This window comes from Dermacentor albipictus, chromosome 1 (genome assembly GCF_038994185.2).
Source record: "Dermacentor albipictus isolate Rhodes 1998 colony chromosome 1, USDA_Dalb.pri_finalv2, whole genome shotgun sequence".
Taxonomy (NCBI): Eukaryota; Metazoa; Arthropoda; class Arachnida; order Ixodida; family Ixodidae; genus Dermacentor; species Dermacentor albipictus.
Window position 1 is genome coordinate 252,453,445 of NC_091821.1, and position 23,276 is coordinate 252,476,720.

General features: G+C 46.1%; 1 protein-coding gene across 1 annotated transcript; it reads left to right on the top strand.

The window, feature by feature from the left end:
- The first annotated feature begins 36 nt into the window (after positions 1-36).
- Positions 37-10,164, top strand: LOC135901128 (ELMO domain-containing protein 3-like). Its single transcript, XM_070531163.1, has 10 exons — positions 37-91; positions 390-438; positions 517-585; positions 648-736; positions 813-936; positions 1,022-1,144; positions 1,208-1,338; positions 4,976-5,052; positions 9,243-9,370; positions 9,464-10,164. The coding sequence occupies exons 1-10, from the start codon at positions 50-52 to the stop codon at positions 9,589-9,591; spliced, it is 960 nt and encodes a 319-aa protein (XP_070387264.1). The 5' UTR covers positions 37-49; the 3' UTR covers positions 9,592-10,164.
- The last annotated feature ends 13,112 nt before the right edge of the window (positions 10,165-23,276 follow it).

Sequence of the window (23,276 nt, forward strand, 5' to 3'; positions counted from 1 at the left end):
CCCAACGAGCGCGTTGTCTAGGCAACGTCCAAACAGTCTCCGGGCCAAAATGGACACATGGCCACTGGAACCGGAGGAGAGCGACGAAACGGTATAACGCCGGTGACACCGTTTCACCTCTCAGCGGAAATGTGCGCTCCGTGAACGCGGCTTTAGCGCAGAGCGTGGCACTTCCGTCGTGAGTCTGTGCACATCTAACTGCACGGAGTTTCAGCGTTACGTGGCGCCCGTGTAAGCGTGGCATCGTGGTGAAACTTGGCGAATGCCGTCGTTCGGAAGTTGAGCTTCATGCTTCAGTTTCATCGTATGCAGTTCAGCGATGTGGTGCTCACGAAGTACAGGAGAAGGGTACTTGACCAGCGCTAATTATTGCGTTGTTCTAATTTCAGGACCCTGCCGACCTCAGTACACCGGCGTTCTTTAAGCGCGCAGAATTCGGTAAGACCACTTCCACCAATTGACAATTATTGCTAAACGAAAAAAAAAAAGAAAGTAAATCAAGTTTTCACCTCTAAGATTCCTTAAGGGTGCAAGAGGAACAGCGCGCGGTCCAAGAAGAGTGGGAAAGAGTAACGAATGTTGTCGGTAAGCACCATATGTCTCTCTGCGAAACCTGCACAACACCTCTTTATTTGTCATTCTTTTAGGTATAGGGACTGTGACATTTTGTTCGCGTATTATCACGTATGAAGAAGCGCTTTGCCACTTCAAGGAGAGAGACTTGAGTTCCGTCATGGTAAGCTTGCCGAGTCAAACGTGCATGCTATAGCATCACGCGTTCGAGTTCATTAGAAACCTGCTTTCGCACGCAGTCTGCCATCAGGCCTGTGATCCAGCGGAGAGGGATCAAACTGATTTTGCACTGCCTTTTCGGTCCGCCGCGCTTGAAGTTGGGACTAGTGCCGGCCAGAGACTTCACTTTCGCCTTGGCCCAGTGTATGCTTGAGTTTCGCATCTAAAACACCAGCTAAAGTAGCGTGTGAACAGGCCGTAACACGTGCTTTTTTTATGATCCTCTCAGGTCCATTCGATAACGAGAACACGCTGCATTTGGAGATTCTGCAGACAATCTACAGGAAACTCACGAACACTGTATATGACTGCCCGAGGTACGGCAGTCATTGGGAGAGAATCGGGTTCCAAGGTAGCAAGCTTTCTTACACTGGCAAGTTGTCGTGCAGATTCCAAGTATATTGTCACTCCGCAGGAAACGACCCAGCCACCGACTTGAGGGGCGTTGGTCTGCTTGGTATACTGCACCTTCTCTTCTTGACTACAGGCTTTGGGAACATAGAACTCGTTAACGACATTTACAGCCTTTCGCGCGATCGAGAACAGGTCTGTGTCTGTTTATCACTCAACTGTAATAGGTTGTAAAAAAATCTAATAATGCTGGCTTTTGTGCTGTCTCTGTGTTTGCGCTTTTTTGCCCCTTACACGCCGCTTTTGAATTATTTCAGCCTTAATTTTTCCTGCCGATGGGCGGTGTCAAGCGGTCACTAATATCCGTTTACCATTGTGACAGTTCTTTTTCTCTTCTTTCTTGGGGGGAGGGGGGTGAGGGGTGTGACGTTGCACGGCATCATTACATAGCTAAATTGACTTCTCTTGAGGACTTCTCTTGAGCTATAATATTATAATTTTAACTATTTTATAAATTACGGAAAGAAATTTGATTAAGTAGAGATACCAGCAGTCCTGGAGGCCTTGCGCAGTCAATGAGAACAGGAAGCATGCGTAAATATCGGCAACTATCTAGAAAGTCTCCACAGCTATGTTAATTCTCTAGAAGAAAAAGGGAAAAATACCGATCAAGGAAGGGGTCAAGTAAGGGAGACAAAATCTCTCCAATGCTATTCATTGCATGTTTAGAAGAAGTATCCAAACTATTAGACTGGGAAGGATTAGGAGTGAGGATCAACTGCGAATATATAAGCAACCTCGGTTATCAAATGACATTGTCTTGTTCAGCAACACAGTAGGGTTGTACCGAAGTCAAAGATAATGTTCAATAGCCTGGCAATTAAGAGAACAAGAATTCATGATTGGCAGTCAGCCTCTAGAATACTCGCAAGCGTACGTTTATCTATAGGCCCATTACTAAGTGGGGATCTTGATCATAAGGAGGAAATTTACAGAAGATTAAGAAAAAATGGGCCGGAGCGCATACCGCAAGCATTACCAAATCATGACCGGCAGCTTACCGTTATCCCTGAAAAGAAAAGTGTGCAGTCATTTCATTCTACCAGTACTGACATATGTGGCAGGAACTTTGAGGTTAACAAAGAAGCCTGAGAAGTTAAGAACCGTGCAACGAGCTGTGGAACGAAAATTGCTAGGAGTAACGTCAAGAGACAGGAAGATAGCGGTGTGGATTAGAGAGCAAACGGGAATAGCCGATATTTTAGTTACATTAAGAGCAAAAAATGGAGCTGTAATGCGTATGGCAGATAACCAGGGGACCATTGGAGTTGCATAATGGGTTCCAAGAGAAGGGAAGCGTAATTGAGGACGGCAGAGAACACTAGGTGATGCGATGAAATCAGAAAATTTGCGGGCGTAAGATGCGGGTCAGCTGGCGCAAGACAAAAGGGATTGGGGATCGCTAGGAGGGGTCTCTGTCCTGCAGTGGGCATTATTATTATTATTATTATTATTATCAAGTAGCATACTTATTAGTAAAGCCAGAATAAGTTGTTAGAAGTCCAATAATTTCTGGGCAGAGATAATGGAGGCTTACAAGTGTATCTACAAATGAGAAGGTATTAACAACATTATATGGTTTACGTATTGCAATCAGTACTAAAGGCAAGAATTACTTTATAGGTGTGAGCGTTCTAGGCAAATCAGTTGTTCCGCTGTAAAGACAAGGGTTGTATATAGTAGTCGTGACCAGCATGACACTTGTCGACTGTAAAAATAAGCGCGAATAAATTATACAGATACACATTGAACAGGCAAGGACAAGCGCTACTACCGACTGTTTATTTCTGTAAACACGCCACCCATTTATAAGCTCTCTCGTGCTTATAAATCCTATGGCGTGTGGGAAGGTTTACATCGGCAAGACCGACCGGTGTGTAAACGGCTGACTTATGGAGCATGCATGTTCTAAAAGCTAGGCAGAAAGACGACAAGCTTGCGCATTGTGTGTGTCCATATATTACGGGGCGTGGATGCGAGACGCTCCTTCTTGAGGCAAAAATTCTAAGCAGATCTGCAAGTAACACGGCTCGGTTGGCTTTGGAGGCCGTCTTTATTAACAAGCATTCCACTATCTGCCTTTTCGAGGCGTCTGCTGTTTTGCACAATGCTGAGCTTGATTTTCTGGAGGAATTACTTCTGACACGCGCGATAGTTGTAGCTGATACGGCTTCGCACTTTCGCTTCAAGAAGTGGCTTGACGGATGTGCTCGAAAGAGCTTATAAATCGGTAGTGTGTTGATAGGAATTAACAGTTGGTATACCAGCGCGCTTGTCTTCGTCTTTTCCATGAGTCATCATCATCATCATCATCATCATCATCACCACCAACAACAACCTATTTTAAGTCAACTGCAGGACGAAGGCCTCCCTGCGATCTCCGATTACCCCTGTCCTGCGCCAACACTGATGCCATCTAGCGCCCGCAAATTTCCTAATTTCATCGCCCCACCTACTCTTCTGCCGTCCTCGACTGTGCTTCCCTTCTCTTGGCCTCCATTCTGTAACCCTAATGGTCCAACGGTTATTTAACCTACGCACGTGTGTTGTTCAAATTTATTCGTGCTTAGTTTTACTGTCAACATGTCAGACCAACTAGTCCCAAGAGTTGGTCCTTCTGAAGGGACGATTGTTAAACTACTCCCTTGACGTTTGCAATCATAGGTGCATCGCTAAGATCGTATAGAGAATGCTTGTTTTTTTGTTTTGGTCAACCATTTCTAACATGTTTTACCATTTCTCTCGGTCACACCTCTGTGTCTGTGTGCAGTTTGCCATCGGATTATGCGCTTTAAGCACCTTCCCGACACTCGAGATAGAACAAGCCGTGAAGAGAGGTTTCACTGTTCTGTAGCGAGCAAACGTTCAGTCTGGGGAACGATTTTCACGGATGTTATAACAATACTGTCGAATCTCCTCTGGAACTAACATATTTACGCAGAATCTGGCCCCTCGTAACGCTGCTGTAACCTGTGCATCCAGACACGTATGTGTGGTAATATGTGAGGTTTCTTTTTATGTGGAACACTTTCATTTAAAATAAACTGTCATATCTAGGCCCCGGCCGTTTTTTTTTTTTAGATAGACTACAAGGTTAGGCGGACATATCAACAAGGAAATGTTCAGCGATAATTTCGCTAATTGTTCGAAATGTGCTAGCTAACTTTTAAATTACTCACTTTAGGGCACATGTTGTAATTGCGAAATTGAAGCCGATGAGTATAGTGAAGGTCGCGTCTGCCTAGCAGAAATCGTAATAGTATCACCACTTCAGTAATACGCTTGTTGTAAACCATTGTGAATACGTTAGTATTAGGAGTATATATATATATATATATATATATATATATATATATATGTGTGTGTGTGTGTGTGTGTGTGTGTGTGTGTGTGTGTGTGTGTGTGTGTGTGTGTGTGTGTGTGTGCGTGTGCGCGCGCGTGTGTGTGTGTGTGTGTGTGTGTGTGTGTGTGTGTGTGTGTGTGTGTGTGTGTGTGTGTGTGTGTGTGTGTGTGTGTGTGTGTGTGTGCACGCAAACGCGGGCAGCGGGCGCTGCGCGCTTGAGAGGCAGCGTGCATATCGTGTGACCAAGTTTTCTTTCTTTTCTTTGCATTCTTTTTTTCTCGGTTTGGGGTGTGTTGGCTGGGGATCTTTTTAGAGAAGTCAACTAACAGAACTGTGGAAGATAAGTAATGATTATAATGAGTTACTTGCGGCCCTGAACATCCTCCTGGATGCGCTAGCTGGAAGAGACGCTGCCTATTTTCTTTTCAGAACTTCCCGTTTGCTCTGATGAGCCTCAACATCACGAAGGTGTCCATAGAGGCCCTCAGGGAGGAGGTACTGAACAGGTGCGTATACGCAGGTTTAAGGGCCGCTTCAAGCAGTCAGGCTGCGTACGTGAATTTTCGTCCCTTGTGGGTTCAGAACCTTCGGCCAAGTGTTTGACATATAGTGTATTAAAGTGGAAAGTTGGGCGAGTTGGTATACATTCATAGTGGTGACCGCGCGAACAAGACGGCGACGGAGCGAAAGGACACAGGGCGAGCGCTGGTCGGCATATCCTGTAGTATATCCTATCGGCATGTCCTGTATAGCGCTGGTCGGCGCTCGTCCCTTGTCCTTTCACTCCGTCGCCGTCTTGTTCGCGCTGTTACCATTGTGAATTTGACATATAGAGCTGGATTAAATTCACACAGTACGTGTCTATCCGGTCAGTCGTCACCACGGCCCAGTCGGTCATCGCTGGGTCACCCCAACCGAGCATTTACCCGGTCACCCAAACGGCTGTGCATATTTCTGTCTCGAAACTTACTTGCTGAATAATGTTTTTGACCAGAGTGGCGCTAAGGATTAAATAATGTGCCCGCATTTTTTTTTCGCTATTTGTTGGTGTTTTATTATCATTATTTATCTAGTTTAGTCTCATTGTTTTACATGCTGTCTCAACTGTCATGATGCATGCAACACCTGCTAAAATTCCCAAAGAGGGGATTGGAATATAAATAAATAAATAAATAAATAAATAAATAAATAAATAAATAAATAAATAAATAAATAAATAAATAAATAAATAAATAAATAAATAAATAAATAAATAAACGGCATCGGCCGATAATTGATTCAGTTCTAGCTCCACGTCGTGGGTTTAATCATTGCCTGTGGATGTAGAGGATATACGAATTATTGCCATGCTTCAAGGAAATAAAAAAAGTACGTAAATGCTCTCTATGTGGATGAGACCAACTGAATGTTGCTAGCAGCCGTACGAAGAAGCCGACAGTACTGTGCCTTCATCCTAATAGTTTGATTACTATAGCCGGGTCCGGGTCATGACGTCAGTCTGGAGTGCGCCCCCATTGGTGGAGACTTGCGTACATCCGCCTCTAAGGGACAAATGCCGCTACCTTCTAGAGTTGTACCCGGCTATAGTGACTTTTTAACTTCGTTCGACGGTTGATGTCTCAGTGCAAAAGTTTAGTTCACTTTTCATAATACCATACGCATTTGTTTTTGGCACGCTATCCTTTCTGCAGTTCTATTTTACTTGCTCATAATAGAATTCTCAAAAAAAAAAGTTATGCAAGTCCGACGCCCATCTCGAAATCTGTGTGAAGCGGTTAATTAAATAGTATAAACCTAAATGGCATGAATGCGTACAATTGTATTTATTGTTATCCCATGCAACTTGTACATATACAATGTTTAATGACTATGCCCTACACTGTTCACATGCCCTACACTGTTCACAAGCTACGCCGAAATGCAAACATTAGTTAATGCACGCTGTGAGATGGCAAGGAGGAGTGGTGGTGGTGGTGAAAACTTTTAATTGTTGCAAGAGAGTTTGGGAGCCACAGAGTGGCCCCGCTACATGGTCGGCGTCCCTAGTCCGGGACATCGCATGACAATGCCCCGTCTCTCGCCCGTTTCACCAGAGCCCTTTGGGACTCAAGCGAGGAGCAGTTGAGGAGGGCAGTCTCCCATGCCTCTCTGGAAGGGGTAGGGGAAGGGGGGAGGTGGGGATTTTGAGTACATGCCCACACCATGTGGAAGATATCACAGGTCTTCCCACAGTGCGGGCATCGCCCATCCTTGTTAGGATCGTAATGCTTTAAGATTGCAGGACAGAGCAGAGTACCTGTCTGCAGGCGCCTTAAAGTTCGCTCCTCCGTCTTACTCAGCCTCTTGGCAGGGGCCGGGAAAAGGCGGTGGTTGTCGCTATAATGCGCTATTATTTCCCTGAATCGCAGCAGCGGCTGGTTAGTCTCCGAGCCAGAAGAGCTGGGATGAGGCAAGGAGGAGTGTAAGCATACACACGTACGACGCGGAAAAGAGCGGCAAGGTTCACTATCGTTCACCGGTTTTGATTCGTGCGCCCGCGCACGTGCTCTATTCGGCAAGGCAGCTACAGAAGCCACGGTTCCACGCATCCAAGTGCGAGAGAGTTCACAAAGAAGACGTCGCTTTAAATGAAAATAGAACGACAGCCTGTTCGCGGGCAGCTGTGCTGTTTTCAAGAAGCTCCCCGGATGGAGTAGCAAGTACGCTGCATCCGGGATCTTGTGCTTTCGCGAATTCGCCAGAGAGTTCGTCACGGTGTGCGCTCGCTGAACGCGTGCAGCGAGTGGTTCTGCTTTTCACTGGGAATCAGGTGCGCACGGCATTTTATCACTGCGATGAACATAGTGACAAGCCACGAATGCGGGACGAATCCCGTCCATAAAATTGCTACTCCTGCTCCCCGCGTCGCTCTACACTAGAAAATGTTCGCTTACGTCTCTCTTGCCCGCCCTGGTTGCTTAGTGGCTATAGGGTGTTGGGCTGCTGAGCACGAGGTCGCGGGATCGAATCTCGGCCACGGCGGCCGCATTTCGATGGGGGCGAAGTGCGAAAACATCCGTCTACTTAGATTTAAATGCATGTTAAAGAACTCCGGGTGGTCCAAATTTGCGGAGTCCCCCACTACGGCGTGCCTAATAATCACATCGTGGTTTTGGCACGTAAAACCCCGTAATTTGATTCTTCTTTTTCCGCTTACGTCTCACACCTATACGGAGAGAATGCGCCTGGCTCAGCAGCGCAGGCCCCACGGATGATGAGAAGACGTCGCACAGATACACGAATAGCACAAAGCGCGGATAACCGTTGCAGCGCTCAGTGGAGCCTGCGGTGAACACAAACAACACACACGCGCGCGCGTCGTGCACGCGGTGATGGCCATCGCCTCGCAGCACGCCGCGGAGACGATGCAGTGACTACAGTTGTGCTGTCTGTCGCAGGCAACCTTTAAGCATTTTTGAAAGTGTTCGCTGAAACCCACGGTATGTGGCTCGCCATGTCGTGGTTTTGGCACGTAAGGCCCCGGAATTTAATATTTTTCTTTGGGTGACAGACCGTACCACCTTTTTTTTCCTTCTTTCTTTTTCTTGCAAACAATATGCCGGTATAATGTAACGATTCTATTCTAATGCTATATTCCTTTTCGCTCTTGGACAGTGGCTTGAGTGGCGGTCCACCCACATTATCACCGGCATCGGCCGGCCACGTGAATGGACGTGCGTGTTGATAAGGAAGGGGTATAGAATCGGGCGAAACGAATCCTTACATTATACCGGCCCTATAGTTTTCTTTGGCATCTCCGCAGACAACTTGTACTCCTGATTTATCATGGACGAAACGCGCAAACACCACATCCCCACGAATGGTACTAAACAAAACCCACTGCGAAACTGATTGATTGATTAATGGGTTTTTGTGGCGCAAGGGCCAGTTCTGGCCAGAAAGCGCCATACTACGAAACTTAGCAACGGTTTAGCGGATCGAGAGCTCCATTTATGCTAGGTTGCCTTTCGACACAACATTCCGCACGAAGAGATGAGAAAAAAGAATAATTATTTCATTATATATGCCCAACTATAGATGAATTCAGGCGTGGACACATGCTTTACGAAAGGTTAAAGGATGGACAAAATGCTCACGCAAGAACATTCGGAGTATCAGAGCTGTGGTTGCGTGGTTGTTGTCTATTGGTCGCGCAGCCGTCTACATCCGCAGAAACCTGAAAATTAAACGGGCGCACGTTTTAACGATTCATTTCTTATGATTGGTTTGTTCGAATTAACCGGTATTTAGAATTATCTGTTTGACTTGTCGCCAGTTGATTTTAAAGGTTGATAATTCTCGCCATAAAATCCTTGTTGCTTCTGCAACTGCAGCTATACTTACGCAGGACGAATCAAGAATCGACTGGCACATACCTGACATGCGTTTGCTTTTCATGTGCGTCGTTTTTCTTTTCTTTCTAATCTTGCTATAGTTTGGGCACACTGAACACTCTAGCTCTGCCCCCTCCACCGCCCCCCCCCCCCACACACACACATGTACACACGCACGCACGGGGGAGGGTTAGGATACGTTTTTGGCACAGAGGTAATCCTGGAAGGCAGGGAAGCTGCACAGTATATGTTTGAGCTTGTGTTTAAGAATACCCTTAGTTACATGAACTGAAAATATATTAAAAGCGTTGAATTACGCGCAGGTGCTGCAACGAAAGAAATGACGTCATGGATGTTGTGAATGAGTTTTACGCTGGCACATTTTTGCTGCTCTACCTGTCTTGGAGGAACAAAAAGCTGACGATTAAAGATTCCGGATTCATTTTGAAAGGTATATAACTTCTCCCACTTCCTCATCATAACAAATCTGTTGCTTGCGGTCACATTTAACGTTTGTTCATTACACGTTCTGGATTCCTTTCAGAGACATCGTTTTTCGCAAAGAAGAAGCCCGGATACGTGCTTCAGAATTTGAGGGAGTACCAGGAAGAGCAGAGTTCTTTGGCGACTTCGCAGGTGTTCACGAATTTGGCGGCGATTGAAGCTCAGTGAGGCAACCGCAGAGCTGCCACTTACCGTTTACGGTGGCGACCGTGCAGATTGGTATAACCGTGGGCGCCACATATGCGCCGCATAAGGACCCGTGTGTGAGAAGTGGTGCGGCCCAAACATGAAAGGGCACTGTACCGTCAAAAGAAAGAAAGAAAGAAAACCGTGTGCGCGTGCAACTATAGACTGAACATTTTGTGTCGCAAACGCACTCACAGGCGTGTTTGTGTATCACTTCGTATCGGTGACGTCGTTTTCTATGCGAAAATAATAAATATAAGGACCATATAAGTCGAGACTGAAATTCCCGTTGAACAAGAAAATGTTGTAAAGCAAAGCTCATGAAAACGGAAGAAAGAAAAGAAAAAGAAAGCACGTGGGGCTACCGATTTGTATATATATATATATATATATATGTATGTATATGGTTATTGTAAATATATCAATAAAAGGCAGCCCTATTATTTGGAAATTAATACGAGTACATAGACCGTAATGTGAAATAAGCTAGCACGAGAAGCACTGGTTGTGAAAGCACGGCTTAATTTCTGCAATAAAACATGAGTTGCGACGTTGTCTGTGTCCTCATGTGCTATATACGTGGTGGTTATATTGAAGTGAAGGAACCCGATAAGTACTACATGCACGGTGCATGATGGGGCTTGCACACAACTTTGACTGGTCATTGAAAGTGCTCCGGCAGTGCCACAGTTATTCGTGCAATACATCGCTCAAATTAATTTTCGCGATAAAGTGCAATTGCATGATGTCCTTTGTAGCGCTGAACACGGCACACAAGCGAAACGGTCTTCTCTGACGAGTGCGACCGACGAGGTGCTCGATAGCGGTAGCTGTCAACTGGGCAGTCACTTTTGAAGCACGGGCGGCACGTCGAATCATCGAAATGATTCTAGCTAGCTAGGAAAAGGTTTCCTCGCAGTGCATTGGAAACAAACAAATTCGTGTGTGAAGGGCGTGTTTCACTTCCCGATGTACAGAAGCAAGCACTCTTGCCGTGCACCCACTGTGTTGCGGCAGCAGAGAGCGTTGCGCTGAGTGTTTCAACGTGGCGACATCGCTCCCCGTCGCTCTAGGTTTTGAGAACCTGCAAAGGGCCACCGATATCGCGGTGATAACGAAACAGCAACAGGAGTATTCCAGTGGCGTATCAGAGCAGTGCAGTATGCGCAGTGCCAACAGAGTCATGTGACGCCAGTGGAGAAAAGGGAAGCTTTCGTGCGACAGCACGTACGTGCGTCTCAAAGAGCTGTTCTGCGACAGTTGAGCCCGTTCGAGTACGTAAGCGGGCGAAAGTACCAAAGAAAGCTCTATTCACTTTAAAACGACATAAAAAGCCAAAGAAATTAATTTGATTTTTAAAAAAAAAGTTATGGTGTTTTTACTTGCTAAAACCACGATCTGACCATGAGGTACGCTGGCTACCCGAACGCTACGAAGTCGCAGAATACCTACAACCAATTGCAGCTGCTATCAGAGGGCATAGCCTGCTACTATGCTCATATAGGGAAGGGGAAGAGGAGGAAAACAGGGGTATGAGGAGTTATGAGGAGGAACGACATTAGAATGCGATTATATACACGTTCGTGTCCGAAGGGCCCGTTCACAGCCTTGAATCTGGGCCTGTGTGAACTAGTAATTGTAAGAGAGTATTGACGACTCGCTTCGTTGGTATTATGTCCGGTCAAGGGCCCAGTAACACATTTTCACTCAACAGCCTGTTGTTAATTGGCGCTAACGATCGGAGGGTCAGTACCTATACCGCAAACAGTTAAACAAGCAATAAGTATATATGTGCTTTTTCTCAAGTACTTTATACATGCATCACAGTGTGGCGAGTCCGCGTGTCGGATGCGATGCAAATATTGTCGGGTATAAAAGGAACGCCTAGTCTTTGCCTGTGCATGGAGGGTCGCATGGCTATGTTAGATGCCACACGGCCTCCGAAATAGGCTGTGGGGATCGATCCTATAGCGTTTGTGGCAATTTTGTTGTGCCTAATGTCTTACTGTCGCTTTTCGCATAGCCCCAGTGAGAAAAGAATTGCATGAAGTCTCGTCTTGGCAATAGGATAGTGACAAGCATGCCATCATATTGTCACGTTTAATTGGCAGGCGACTTCTAAAAGAAGCCGTTAAAGTCCGAGTCGTCGAAGGGGCAGCGCAGCACCGAGAAAAAGACCACGGCGCGAGCTCGTGAGCCAGCCCGTCCTCGTCTGGGAGGAAGTGGCCCAAGCACGTGGCCCAAGCGCGTGGCATTACCCCTACTCCGAGACGAGCATCGACTCGATGCTAAACAAAACGTTGCCGGGCAGAAAGACTTGTCCCAGGACAAACGCAGTGGTCCGAAAACCGTGACTGTTATGGTGTGCGATATGCTTTTGACCACACGACGTGCACAATCTCGGGCCATGGTTGTCGGCGTCGTGCTGGCTGAGTGCCATCCGGAAGAACTTCCTAATTGAAGTCGCCCACTCGCCGAAGCACTTTGTAAGGGCTGAAGTACCGGCTAAGAAGTTTTTTCCGAAAGGCCTTTACGGCGGACGGGGGTCCAAACTAACATTTGGTCACCCAGTGCAACTTGTCGGTGGCGGATCCGCCACCGACAAGTTACACTGTTTCCTTATGTTTACTCGAGCCAGTTGGAGTGCTTCCTAGGCACGCTGCACAAAACGCTCGGTGCCTTCATCAAGACTGTCAGAATTGTCACATGGTAACATGGCTTCTAACATCGTCTGAACTTCACGACCGTAAACAAGAGAAAACGGCGTGAAGCGTGTGGTCTCTTGCGTAGCGGTATTGTATGCAAACGTGACGTACGGTAGTGCCTCGTTCCACGTCTTGTGCTGCACGTCTATGTACATCGACAGCATGTCGGTCATCGTTTTGTTAAGCTTTTCGGTCAAGCCATTTGCTTGCGGATGATAGGCAGTCGTCTTTCGGTGCGTGGCGTAACTCAGTTGAAAAACTTCAAGCAGCCTTGCCGTAAACGCCTACCCTCGATCTGTGATGACACAGGTTGAGGTGCCATGACGTAGTACGATGTTCTGTACGAAAAACTGTGCAATTACTTCAGAAGCTGTGCCTCTATAGGAAGATCCTTTGTTTCAGCATAGCGGGTTAAATAGTCTGTGACGATGATCCACTCGTTTCCGGAAATAGACAACGGAAACGGGCCCAGGAGGTCCATGCCGAATCGATCGAAGGGCCCTCGAGGCGGCTCGATAGGATTCAGCAATCGCACAGGTTTCACATTGGGCAACTTTCGGCGCTGACATTCACGGTAGGCTTGGACGTATCTTTTGACACAACAACTGGCGAGTTTCGGCCAGTAGTACGATTTCCGTACCCTAATAAGGGTTCCAGTGAAACCCAAGTGGCCAGACGCAGGCTCGTCGTGGCATGCGAATAGGATTTCGTCACGAAGCTTTGCTGGCACGACCAAAATACAGGTTTTGTTGCTGGCAGCAGAATTCTTCTTGTATAAGATGCCCTGTCGCAAACAAAGCGACAATCCGCGAGCAATTTGTGGGGGCAGACGCACGTTGTGACCTTCTAGATGTTCAATGATCGGTCGCAGTTCACAATCTGCTCGCTGCCGTGTATAGATACGTCTGCCTAGCATATGGCGCCGAGAAAAGCGTTGTCATCTTCTGTGTGTCGATCGGCAGGTTCAACAGGCGCACACGCGACAATGTGTCGGCATTGTCGTGTGTGCGGCCTGACTTGTACACGATGGTCATGTCGTATTCCTGCAGGCGCAGGCTCTACCGTGCCAGTCGTCCAGAAGGGTCTCTTAGGTTTGCCAGCCAGCATAAGGAGTGATGATCAGTCACGACCCGGAATGGACGGCCACAGAGATTAGATCGGAAATTGGCAAGTGCCCATACGACGGCAAGACACTCTTTCTCAATGGTAGCGTAATTGGACTCGGGTCATGATATGGTGGACCAGCTATGACCCTTTCGCCGTTCTCCTGCCGCTGTACGAGCACCGCACCCAGACCGACGTTACTGGCGTCGGTATGTATTTCCGTTTCGGCTTCTTCGTCGAATTGCCCAAGAACAGGGGGCGATGCCAGGTGGTGTCGAAGCTCATTGAAAGCCGCTTCTTGTTCAGAGCTTCAAAATGAACGGTGTGTCGTCTCTGGTGAGATGAGTAAGTGGTTCGGCAATTTTAGAAAAATTGCGTACAGTCCCAGGAAGCGTCGAACGCTTTTCTTGTCGGTAGGGGTCGGGAAAGCAGCTACAGCGGCAGTTTTCTGGCGATTGGAACGGACGCCTTCCACGCTCACATGTCCAAGGAAGTTCAGTGCTTCATAACCGAAGTGACATTTCTGAGGCTTTAACGTGAGGTTGGCCGATCGGATTGCCTCGAGCATTTGCCGCAGTTGCTTAAGATGTCAGGAGAAGCTGCCTGAAAATGCGACCACATCATCCAGGTAGACGAGACAGGTTTGCCATTTTAGGTCGGCTAGCACGCAGTGTCCATCATCCGTTGGAAAGTTGCCGGAGCGGAGCACAACCCGAACGGATGTATTCGGAACTCGCGTAGAGTCCATCCGGAGTAACAAAGGCTGTTTTCTCCCGGTCACGCTCGTCCACCTCATTTGCCAGTGGGCGTACCCACTTTTGAAGTCAAGGGAGGAAAAATACCTGGCTCGCCGTAGCCGGTCGAGAGAGTCATTTATGCCTGGCAACGGATAGACGTCTTGTGACGTAGTTGAGTTTTCTGTAATCAACACAGAAACGGAGAGTGCCATCCTTCTTTACCAGGACAACTGGTGACGACCACGGACTGTTTGAAGGTTGGATGACGCCATCGGTCAATCATCTCCTTGACGTTTTTTCTGCGAAACACGATATGGCAGCTGGTGAATAGGACGTGCATCGCCGTAATTAATTATCCTGTGCTGCATGACTGGCGTCTGACTGACTTTAGACGATCGAGCGAAGCAGTCCTTGAATTCGCACAACAGTCCTCACAGTGGTTCCTTATTGTCCTCCGACGGCTCGTTGTTGATGTCGATATTTGTAACGCATTCTTCATCGCTACCGCTTTCTCCACAAGCGAAACACTCAATGACGTCCTCCAAGGCTTCAGCGTAAGCGACGGCAGTGCCATGGAAGAGGTGTCGGTGTTCATTTGTGTAGTGATCAAGACGTCAGCTTGGCCATACCTAATTTCAATGATTCCTCGAGCCACGCTAAGTCCGAGGGTAAGTAGAAGAGAGACGTTGCACTCTGCGAGTATTTCGCCTTCGCATGTGTCGTCGGACGTTACCGGAATCATTATTATACTAGCACCAGGTGGTATCGTGACGCTGTAGTCGGAAATTCATGTTTATATACAGGGTTAAGTTTTACGGTTTTCTTAAAATTATGCGCTAGGAGGTAGGTGAAGTTCACCTATGCAAATAAGTTATGTGTTCAGGGGGACACAAAGTGAGACGATAGTTGTCGCTGTCTGCCGGCCAATTAAGTAGAATAATTATCTTTTTAGTGACATCAGTAAGCGGGCATGCTTGTGTTGAAAAGTTAGAGGCAGTCGTGATTCTGCACAGTTCCACTTGGCAGAATTCTTCTAGCATGCCCGTGTTCCGAGATATCCGGCTGCAAATTTTAATTTCCGTTCGCATGATTACGTATGCTAGACAGTGAGGATCGGCGCAAAGCTCCTCCCTGATGTGACGCGGCTGCTGCGTGCGGCCTTTAGTCTGAAAACGGGGTGGAGGCATATATATACGCAATGTTTATGTAGTGATTTAATGTTTTATTACGTAGGGCTTAGGCGTGCTTATTAGCACTATTTATTTGTCAACATTCAGTGCTACAAAAGCCGGTTTAGTAGGTGCACAGTGCCGAAGGATGTGAAAAACAAAATTGCATGCCCCTGCAGAAGGTCCTGATTGCGCGGACACAGCATAAGATAGTGACACTGTCAGCTCCAGCTGGGGTCATATTAGGTGAAGAGAAGTAACACGATCGCGAACTTTATAGAAGAGCAAATGCCTTACTTGATCAAAAAAAAAGAAGAAATATTTATACCAGTTTTTCAGCGCCGATTCATGGCCGATCTTTCAGACTGGGTTGCACCATTTCACTAGGAAACAAGAACAAGAAATGCACCACGCAAAGCGGTATTGAAAAACTTAATGCTGGACATATTATCCGCGAAGGCGGCCATCCACTACCAAAGAGCATGCACTAACGGACATATCGGATCAGACAAATCTACGGATCGTTGTTTTTGACGTGCGGCATCGTAACGCGAGCCAATGTTATTCTAGTACACTGTACCAATGTCTTCCACCTCGCATGGGAGTGTAAATGCACAGTGTACCCAGCATCGATGCGATATTATCGGCTACCCGCAGCTCTCCGCACCGCAAGTTTCCAGCAATGGAGGGGACCAGAGGGGAGCCACAGCATAGAAAGGGGCTCGTGGAATCTTTCTGGGAGACGTCTTTGCCCGGGGGCGCAACGTTTACTTGCCCTGTCCTACTTTGCAAATTTGCAACAACTCGGGATAGTAAGCAAATAAAGCTTCATTTGAATTTCACGTTGTGGAAGAGCACGTCAGAAGCTGTACACTTCAACTTACATATCAGTGAGAGCTTTATTTCAACTATCATAGACGGTGGCGTACAAGCTATATATATATATATATATATATATATATATATATATATATATATATATATATATATATATATATATATATATATAGAGAGAGAGAGAGAGAGAGAGAGAGAGAGATCTAATCTGTTCCGCATTTTGACATCTGCGCCGCCACTATATGGAGGCTACATAGCCACCATACAACCATACCGCCGCACTGCACCCGTATGGGTTTGTTTTATATTGCCGTACGCCGAAATAACTACGGAAGGTTAGTCATACACAGCCTTCGCTGTAAAAATGCCAGTAACAATAAGAGCAGCAACAACAATGTACGTCGTAGCGCGCTTTTTAAATATAGATGAAAGTTTTCCATGTGGCAGTTTCAATATCGACCGAGCAAGGACGTCGGGATTTCGTTCTCTTGACATTAATATCCTTCGGAATTTTTCGCAATCATGTGCTATGTGCAAGAAACGCAAGGAATTGTGAGCTTCACTTGGAAGAAGACGCGGAGTTGACGTGTGCTAACACCTATATCAAATCGTGTATTTCTCGGACTGACATATTTCATTCTTTTTTTATGAATTTGATGTACCTTTTGTAGAAAAGCGCTCAACCGATCACCGTGAAGCTTTTTGTTGCCAACAACGTGAACCTCTAATATTATAATATGGTTATTATGATATTAACCGAAAAAATTAAATCTTCAGGTTCATCTCTACTTAGACGTAACCAGTACAGAAAAAAAAATTGTTTCCTCGCATGGTGCATGCACAAATAAACATTTTTAGGTTCCGTTTGAAGACAGCCATATATGAAATATAACTGTCCGCTTGTATACCACTAACTACTAACAACTACCAACTTTGGCAGTTATCCTGTTATTCATTACTGAGAAAAGGCACACTGAAACATAAAACTCTAGCCAAAATTTAATACGTATTTGCGAAAATTGCTAAACAAAAATTCGCAATATACCACCATGCAAATTTTCATTTTGCTTTATTCAGTAGTTTTTTGCGATAGACCGCTTAAACACAAGTGACACGTTTTCCCTACCATACCCCCTTAAAGGAGTTTGGTCCCTTTGGGGTTTATTTTGTTCCACAATATAATATCTTGCCCGCATTTGCTTTCTATATTTAACGCGGCGCGCCCGGTACTTCCTGGTCACGAACGGCGTGCCCGTTATCGAAGTGTCATAGCACTTTCGACAAGAAAGTGCTATGACACGATAACGCACGGGAACTATGAGGGAGCGCAGGGGGACATGGGATGGACGTCATTCGAAGGTAGAGACGCAATAAGTAAGCTAAAATATGAACCGAGACTCCCAGCACTGGAGGAAAAAAGGTGGGCAGGAAAAGTGTACAAATATCTATACATGAAAAGTTTGAATACAATGTGGACACTCAGAACGAGGAAGCTGAGGAATAGATACCTACAGCAAAAGGGAGGGGGTCTAACGTGGCTCTAGTGTGGGAAAGGAAGTGAAGGAGACGGAAAGAAAAATGTGGGAAGAAAGCGAAGAAAGAATGCTCGGAAAGCCAGCGCTATCTATGTATAGGTCACAAAAACAGGAGATTAAGAGAGAGCTCTTATTTGATAACTCGCGGGGCAGCTCACTATTATTCGAAGCTAGGACGGGGGTTTTGAGAACGAAAACATACAGGGCTAATTTTGAAGACGTGGACCTTTGGTGCACAGCTTGCGGAGCCGAAATGGAGACCTCTGAGCACATAGTGCTGAGATGCACAGACCTTCGCCCGACTCTGGCACAGGGAACAGTGGCAGATATGCAAAAGGCATTGGGTTTTCCCGGGGAACGAGGGCAAATAGACGAGAAAAGACTGGCAGTAACGAAGGGGAGGCTAGAGGATTGGTGGAGGAAGTCAAGGGAGAGATAATACCATAAATCGGGGAGATAATGTTTCCTATACTTTTTTAGATAGTTATTTTGGAGGGAGGAGGGGAGTGAAAACTAGTTTAAGGAGAAGAGGATATAAAGAAAGAAAAAAAAATAGGAGGGGGAGCAAAAGGCTAGGTGGCGCCAGCCGCCGCCTGTTACAAATAGGTACGAGGTCCTCCGAGGTATGTGGAAAAGTGTAATGGTTCCAGGACTTACTTTTGGAAATGCGGTTGTTTGCTTTAAATCAGGGGTACAATCAGGACTCGACGGGAACCAAAGGTCAGTGGGTCGCCTCGCATTGGGCGCTCACGGGAAGACTACAAATGAAGCTGTGCAAGGGGATATGGGCTGGACTAGTTTTGAAGTGAGGGAAGCTCGCAGTAAAATTGAGTATGAAGAACGGCTGAGGAATATGGAGGAAAGTAAATGGGCTGGGAGAGTGTTCAGGTATCTGTACAGGCAAAACATTAATTCACAGTGGAGGAAAAGAACTAGGAAGCTTACCACCAAGTATGCGGCCTGTGGGGTGGGCAACACAGCAACAAAGAAGGTCAAGCGGAAAGTCAGAGAGGCTGAATTAATCTTATGGGTGGCGGAAATGGAAAAGAAACCTGCCATGAGTAACTACTTAAGGGGAAAAAACGAAATTAGGAAAGAAACCATTTATGATAACTCAAAGGGAAGCTCATTACTTTTCGAAGCGAGATCGGGATGCCTTAGAACACGCACCTATAAAGCGAGATATAGGAAGGAAGAAGAAGCATGTGCTTGCTGCGGTAAAGCTAGGGAAACGACGGAGCATATTTTATTAGAATGTGAAGACGTCTATCCAGCGGTCGATTTAGGCACCACTGGCCTCCTTGAAGCCCTTGGGTTCAGCGGGAGCAGTGGTAAAGCAAACAGGTCCGCAATAGACATCAGTAAGAGGCGATTGGAGGATTGGTGGAAGAAAAGTAGGGAAACGACAAAGGACGGAGACGTACAAAAGCACAGTTCACAATAGGGTATCAGAAAATTTGGATGTGGTAGTTCATAGTGTTTTTTTTTTTTTCATTGGTTAACCTAGGTAGGATATTAGACAGCATAGTAGCAAGAGCTTGGTGGCGCAAGCCACCGCCCCGTTCCAAAGGGGACGCTCATAACATCCATCCATCCACAAAGGGTATAGCCATAGAGTTACTATACTGACTCTAGAGGACAAGCTACCCATAGGGCCCATGCATTAAAATCGGGAACCTCAAGAGCGCCGCCATGTTGCTACGCGCCGAGGTTGCCAGCTCCTGAGACGCTTGCTAGACTTGGTGACAGTAGTCAGTTTTAATCCGGCAACAGTAGCAGCGTAGCAGCATGGCGTCTCGCTTGAAGTGTTGTGATGTGTGCGTGCAGCCGTGTGTTTGGGCTTCATAAGTCGGTTCTTTATTCTATGTTGCGGGATGGTGTGGGTGTGGTCCATGTTGGCCGTAGAGCTGGCAGTTATGCAACCGAGGGATGATCCTGTTCAAGCTTCTGGCGGTATGCGGTTTTCAGCGGTCACGCCTGTTGCAGGAGTGTCACTCGACGACGTTACGAGCTCGAAGCTGTGGTCAGATTCCTCGTTGGCGTTCCGTAATTATCTTCGCACGGGCGCGGTATGTTGCAAAAGCCGCTTTCGCGATCTATCGTCGTGACGATAGATCGGGTTTTTTATTATTATAAGTAATGATCCAGCTGTAGGGCACATGTAACCGACAAACGGAAGTCTCAGGAGAGCACCTGAGATGGTAGTAGAGCAGGCGGCGCAGGAACTCCAGGGCACCCGAGGGACAGTGGGGGGATCAAAGCTCGAAGCAGAACGGTACGTAGGTTGGGGCCGCCGAGGCAGGTGTGTGCCAGGGAGTGTTCGCACGGACAGCTCCCCTGGCACGCGCAGCCGTGCCTTGCAAGGTCGAGATACTTTAAAGGCACCTGCGCCCATGGTCTTTCTTTTGCCTCGGCGCAGTGAGCACGATTAACGAGAATAATGTGGAGGGCATCCGGTGCAGTCGCGAATGCATCATGACAAATGTAGCTCGCGTCGCCTGGCGTCTGTAGTAATATCAGAGTTGGTTGTATGAATTTTATGCATAATACGTTTTGTTACGGTACCTCAACGGAATGGGTCTAGAGGACGGTGTTGGTACATTTTTTTCGTATCGCCCTAATCCTATACCCCCACTACAAACACACACATACCCCCTTTTTTTATGTATACATACAATTCCTTGCCATGACGGATCATAGCCTCCTTTATTTTTGAAAAATAGAGGAGGCTATGGACCGATTGACCAGTTCAAGTTGTCAACTTGTCAGTAACTGTCGTAGGAATCACTGTAATAAACATAATTACACGATCGGATTGTTTACTTTCATTTTTTGTTGTAACACTGAGGACTACATAGAACTTTATTTTGTATATGTGAGAGAAGTATGTGGATATCACGAGCTTAAGCCAATGTGCGATACACAGACAAAGCAGCTGCTACAACATGAACTGCATTGAGGGCCACACAACACATACGTAATTAAAGGTGCAAAATATAGGGGGAAGCTTCAAAATACGCTCTGTAGCACTGCAAAGTATAACATATATTGTATGTGTACAATAAATGTTCAAAAATACAATGCATCAATGTACCATTTGCCTTCAAGTTTATTATGAAGTTCAAGTTTACTGAAGTTTATTATGAGCATATGTACAACAGGGATCAACTAACACACCCGCAGTCGAGGTGGCTGTTCGAGGTGTGCTGGCTGCCTCAGTGTGAGAGAAAGAAATTGGGTAAATGTCGACACCAGTGCCACTGCCTCTTGCCTCTGACCTGCACGTGCCTCTGCGGCATCTTTGTGCACAAGTGTGCTGGCGTGGTGAGGCGTAGGAGTCATCCGAGAGAAAGAGTATTGTTTACATGGAGAAGTGGCTGTTCACATTGCCTGTCACTTTCCCTCAAATGTTTCCTTGGCGACTAGGGTGACACACCCGCAGTCAAGGTGGCTGTTTGAGGTGTGCTGGCTGCCTAAACGAAATAAAAAGAAATTAGATGAATGTCGATACCAGTGCTATTGCTTATTGCCTCTTACCTGCATTTGCCTCCACGGCCTCTTGGTTTGCGGAGTCTGTATGAGGGAGCTGCTGTGGCTAGGCGTAGGCATTGTCTAAGCAAAAAGAAAAGGCCATTTAAATGGGGAATTATGGAAATAAATGCAGTTATGTCTGCTTCTTGCACTCTTCTTGCATAAAAGTTTTCAAACATAGTGTCCAGAACACACCAGCACTTTGACTGCTTCTGCTTTTTACCTGCAGGTGTTGTTGCGAGATCCTTAGTATGGCTGCATGCAGCATTGTAACACTTGGTGGAGGCATTTGAAGTGGTAGCCAAAAATATAAAGAATCATCCTTGTCTGCACGAATGCTTTCAATTTCTAAATGCAGTGGTAACTATCACTATTGGTGCAAGGCCCCCCCCCCCCCCCCCCCCCACATCTATGCGGCAAGTGCCATAGCTCGAAACTGAATTGTTCCTTTATGTTTCACAAGGCATCTGATATGTCCACATTAGATGTGATGTGTTTGTTTTTATTTATCCCAGTGTGGAGAGAGCATCATTAAATGGCTGAAGTACTATAGCGCCAAACAGACGACACAAGAAGAGACACGGACGAGCGCTTATGTCTGTGTCTCTTCTTCTTGTGTCGTCTGTTTGGCGCTATAGTACTTCAGTAATATGCACCAACTAGCCCAACAAAAAGTTCTGATGAAATATCATTAAATGTTTTGTTTATTTTTGCGTGTCTTGTTTTTTGGTTTATTTCTGAATTTATCATGATGCTAAAGTGACTTATGTAATGGCAATCAGCTTTTGTTTTGCAGAAAAACAATGCATTTCCTGACCCATTGTATGACATCCCCTCACTCGCATAATTTTGCAGAGTATTCTACCTATATTGACTTGCTTGACCTCCACTAAAGGGTCTTGCATTTTTAAATACGACTCTTTCCTTAAAATCATTCGACACTTCTCATAATTTCTGTACCTTGGGCTTCTGATACTCTGCATTCACTATTTTTGCTTGTTTCTGACTAGAAATGTCTTCTTTAATTTAGAGCTTAAATTTTACCTTTGGAACACAGGGAAGGGCTTGCCATTGCATATCTGCATAAAAGGGAAACATGTTTCATTAAACATTTGCAAAATCCCATTGAAGATTGATGAATGCAGCTTGCAGTGTGATATGAATGAATGAGCCATAAAAGTAACTCATCTCACTTGGTAAATGAAAGCACATATTAGTGTGATGCACAAGATACGTTACACTAACGTGGTGGGTTCTCTTGCTTATAAAGCAATATAATCGGTGCGCGAGAAAAAAATTATTTTTGCATAACCCTTGTACACACCGACTTAAGGAAAATGAGCTGGAGCTGTCCACATGATGTACTTATTTTACCTGCGAGTATGGTCAACAAAAATGTGTCCCAGCTGCTTAGTGGTATTCCGGATTATGTCAGTATTGCATATGTGCCTGTTGTCGAAAATAATTGAATTTTGAAAGTGCTCGCAGGGATCTGATGTGCATATCTGCAATTTATGGGTACATGTAAAAGACTCAGCATCAAGTGCAAGTGAACGGTCCCACAGGCCCGGAGTCGATCATGCAAATAGATTCGCTGCACAAATTTGTGACCAGAAAAGATATGCCACATGAAATGGCATGCAAGGAAGTGTTGAAAATATTGCACAGTTAATAAAACGCCTAAGCTATTAATATGTGGCTTGATGCACTCGTTATGCAAAACGGAGGTGAGGCGTGCAGACAGGAAACAAGAGTAGAGTATTTACAAGCAAACAACATGCGCGCCGCCCACTTCTCTACTCTTGTGTCCTGTCTGCACGCCTCACCTCTGTTTTGCATAATGAATCCTTACGAACTAGCTCAGCTTTCTGTCGTTCTAAGTCTCGATGCACTCTATTTCGTCCGCATTAGGCACTCGCCTCTTGATTACTTCGTGGCACAGAAATACTCGGTCATCAGGCTGTTTTTCTGCTGTGGCCTTTGTAGAAGCATGATTGTTCGAAGTGCAACAATTAAACAGATTCTTTGAGTTGCTTGTGGCTTCGCCAG

Excerpts from the sequence above, each read along its gene's own strand:
- LOC135901128 (XM_070531163.1), top strand. The coding sequence starts at position 50 with ATGGACACATGGCCACTGGAACCGGAGGAGAGCGACGAAACG. Across the intron at positions 586-647 it reads AAGAGTAACGAATGTTGTCG|GTATAGGGACTGTGACATTT; the intron begins GTAAGCACCATA and ends TCATTCTTTTAG. Across the intron at positions 937-1,021 it reads CACTTTCGCCTTGGCCCAGT|GTCCATTCGATAACGAGAAC; the intron begins GTATGCTTGAGT and ends TGATCCTCTCAG.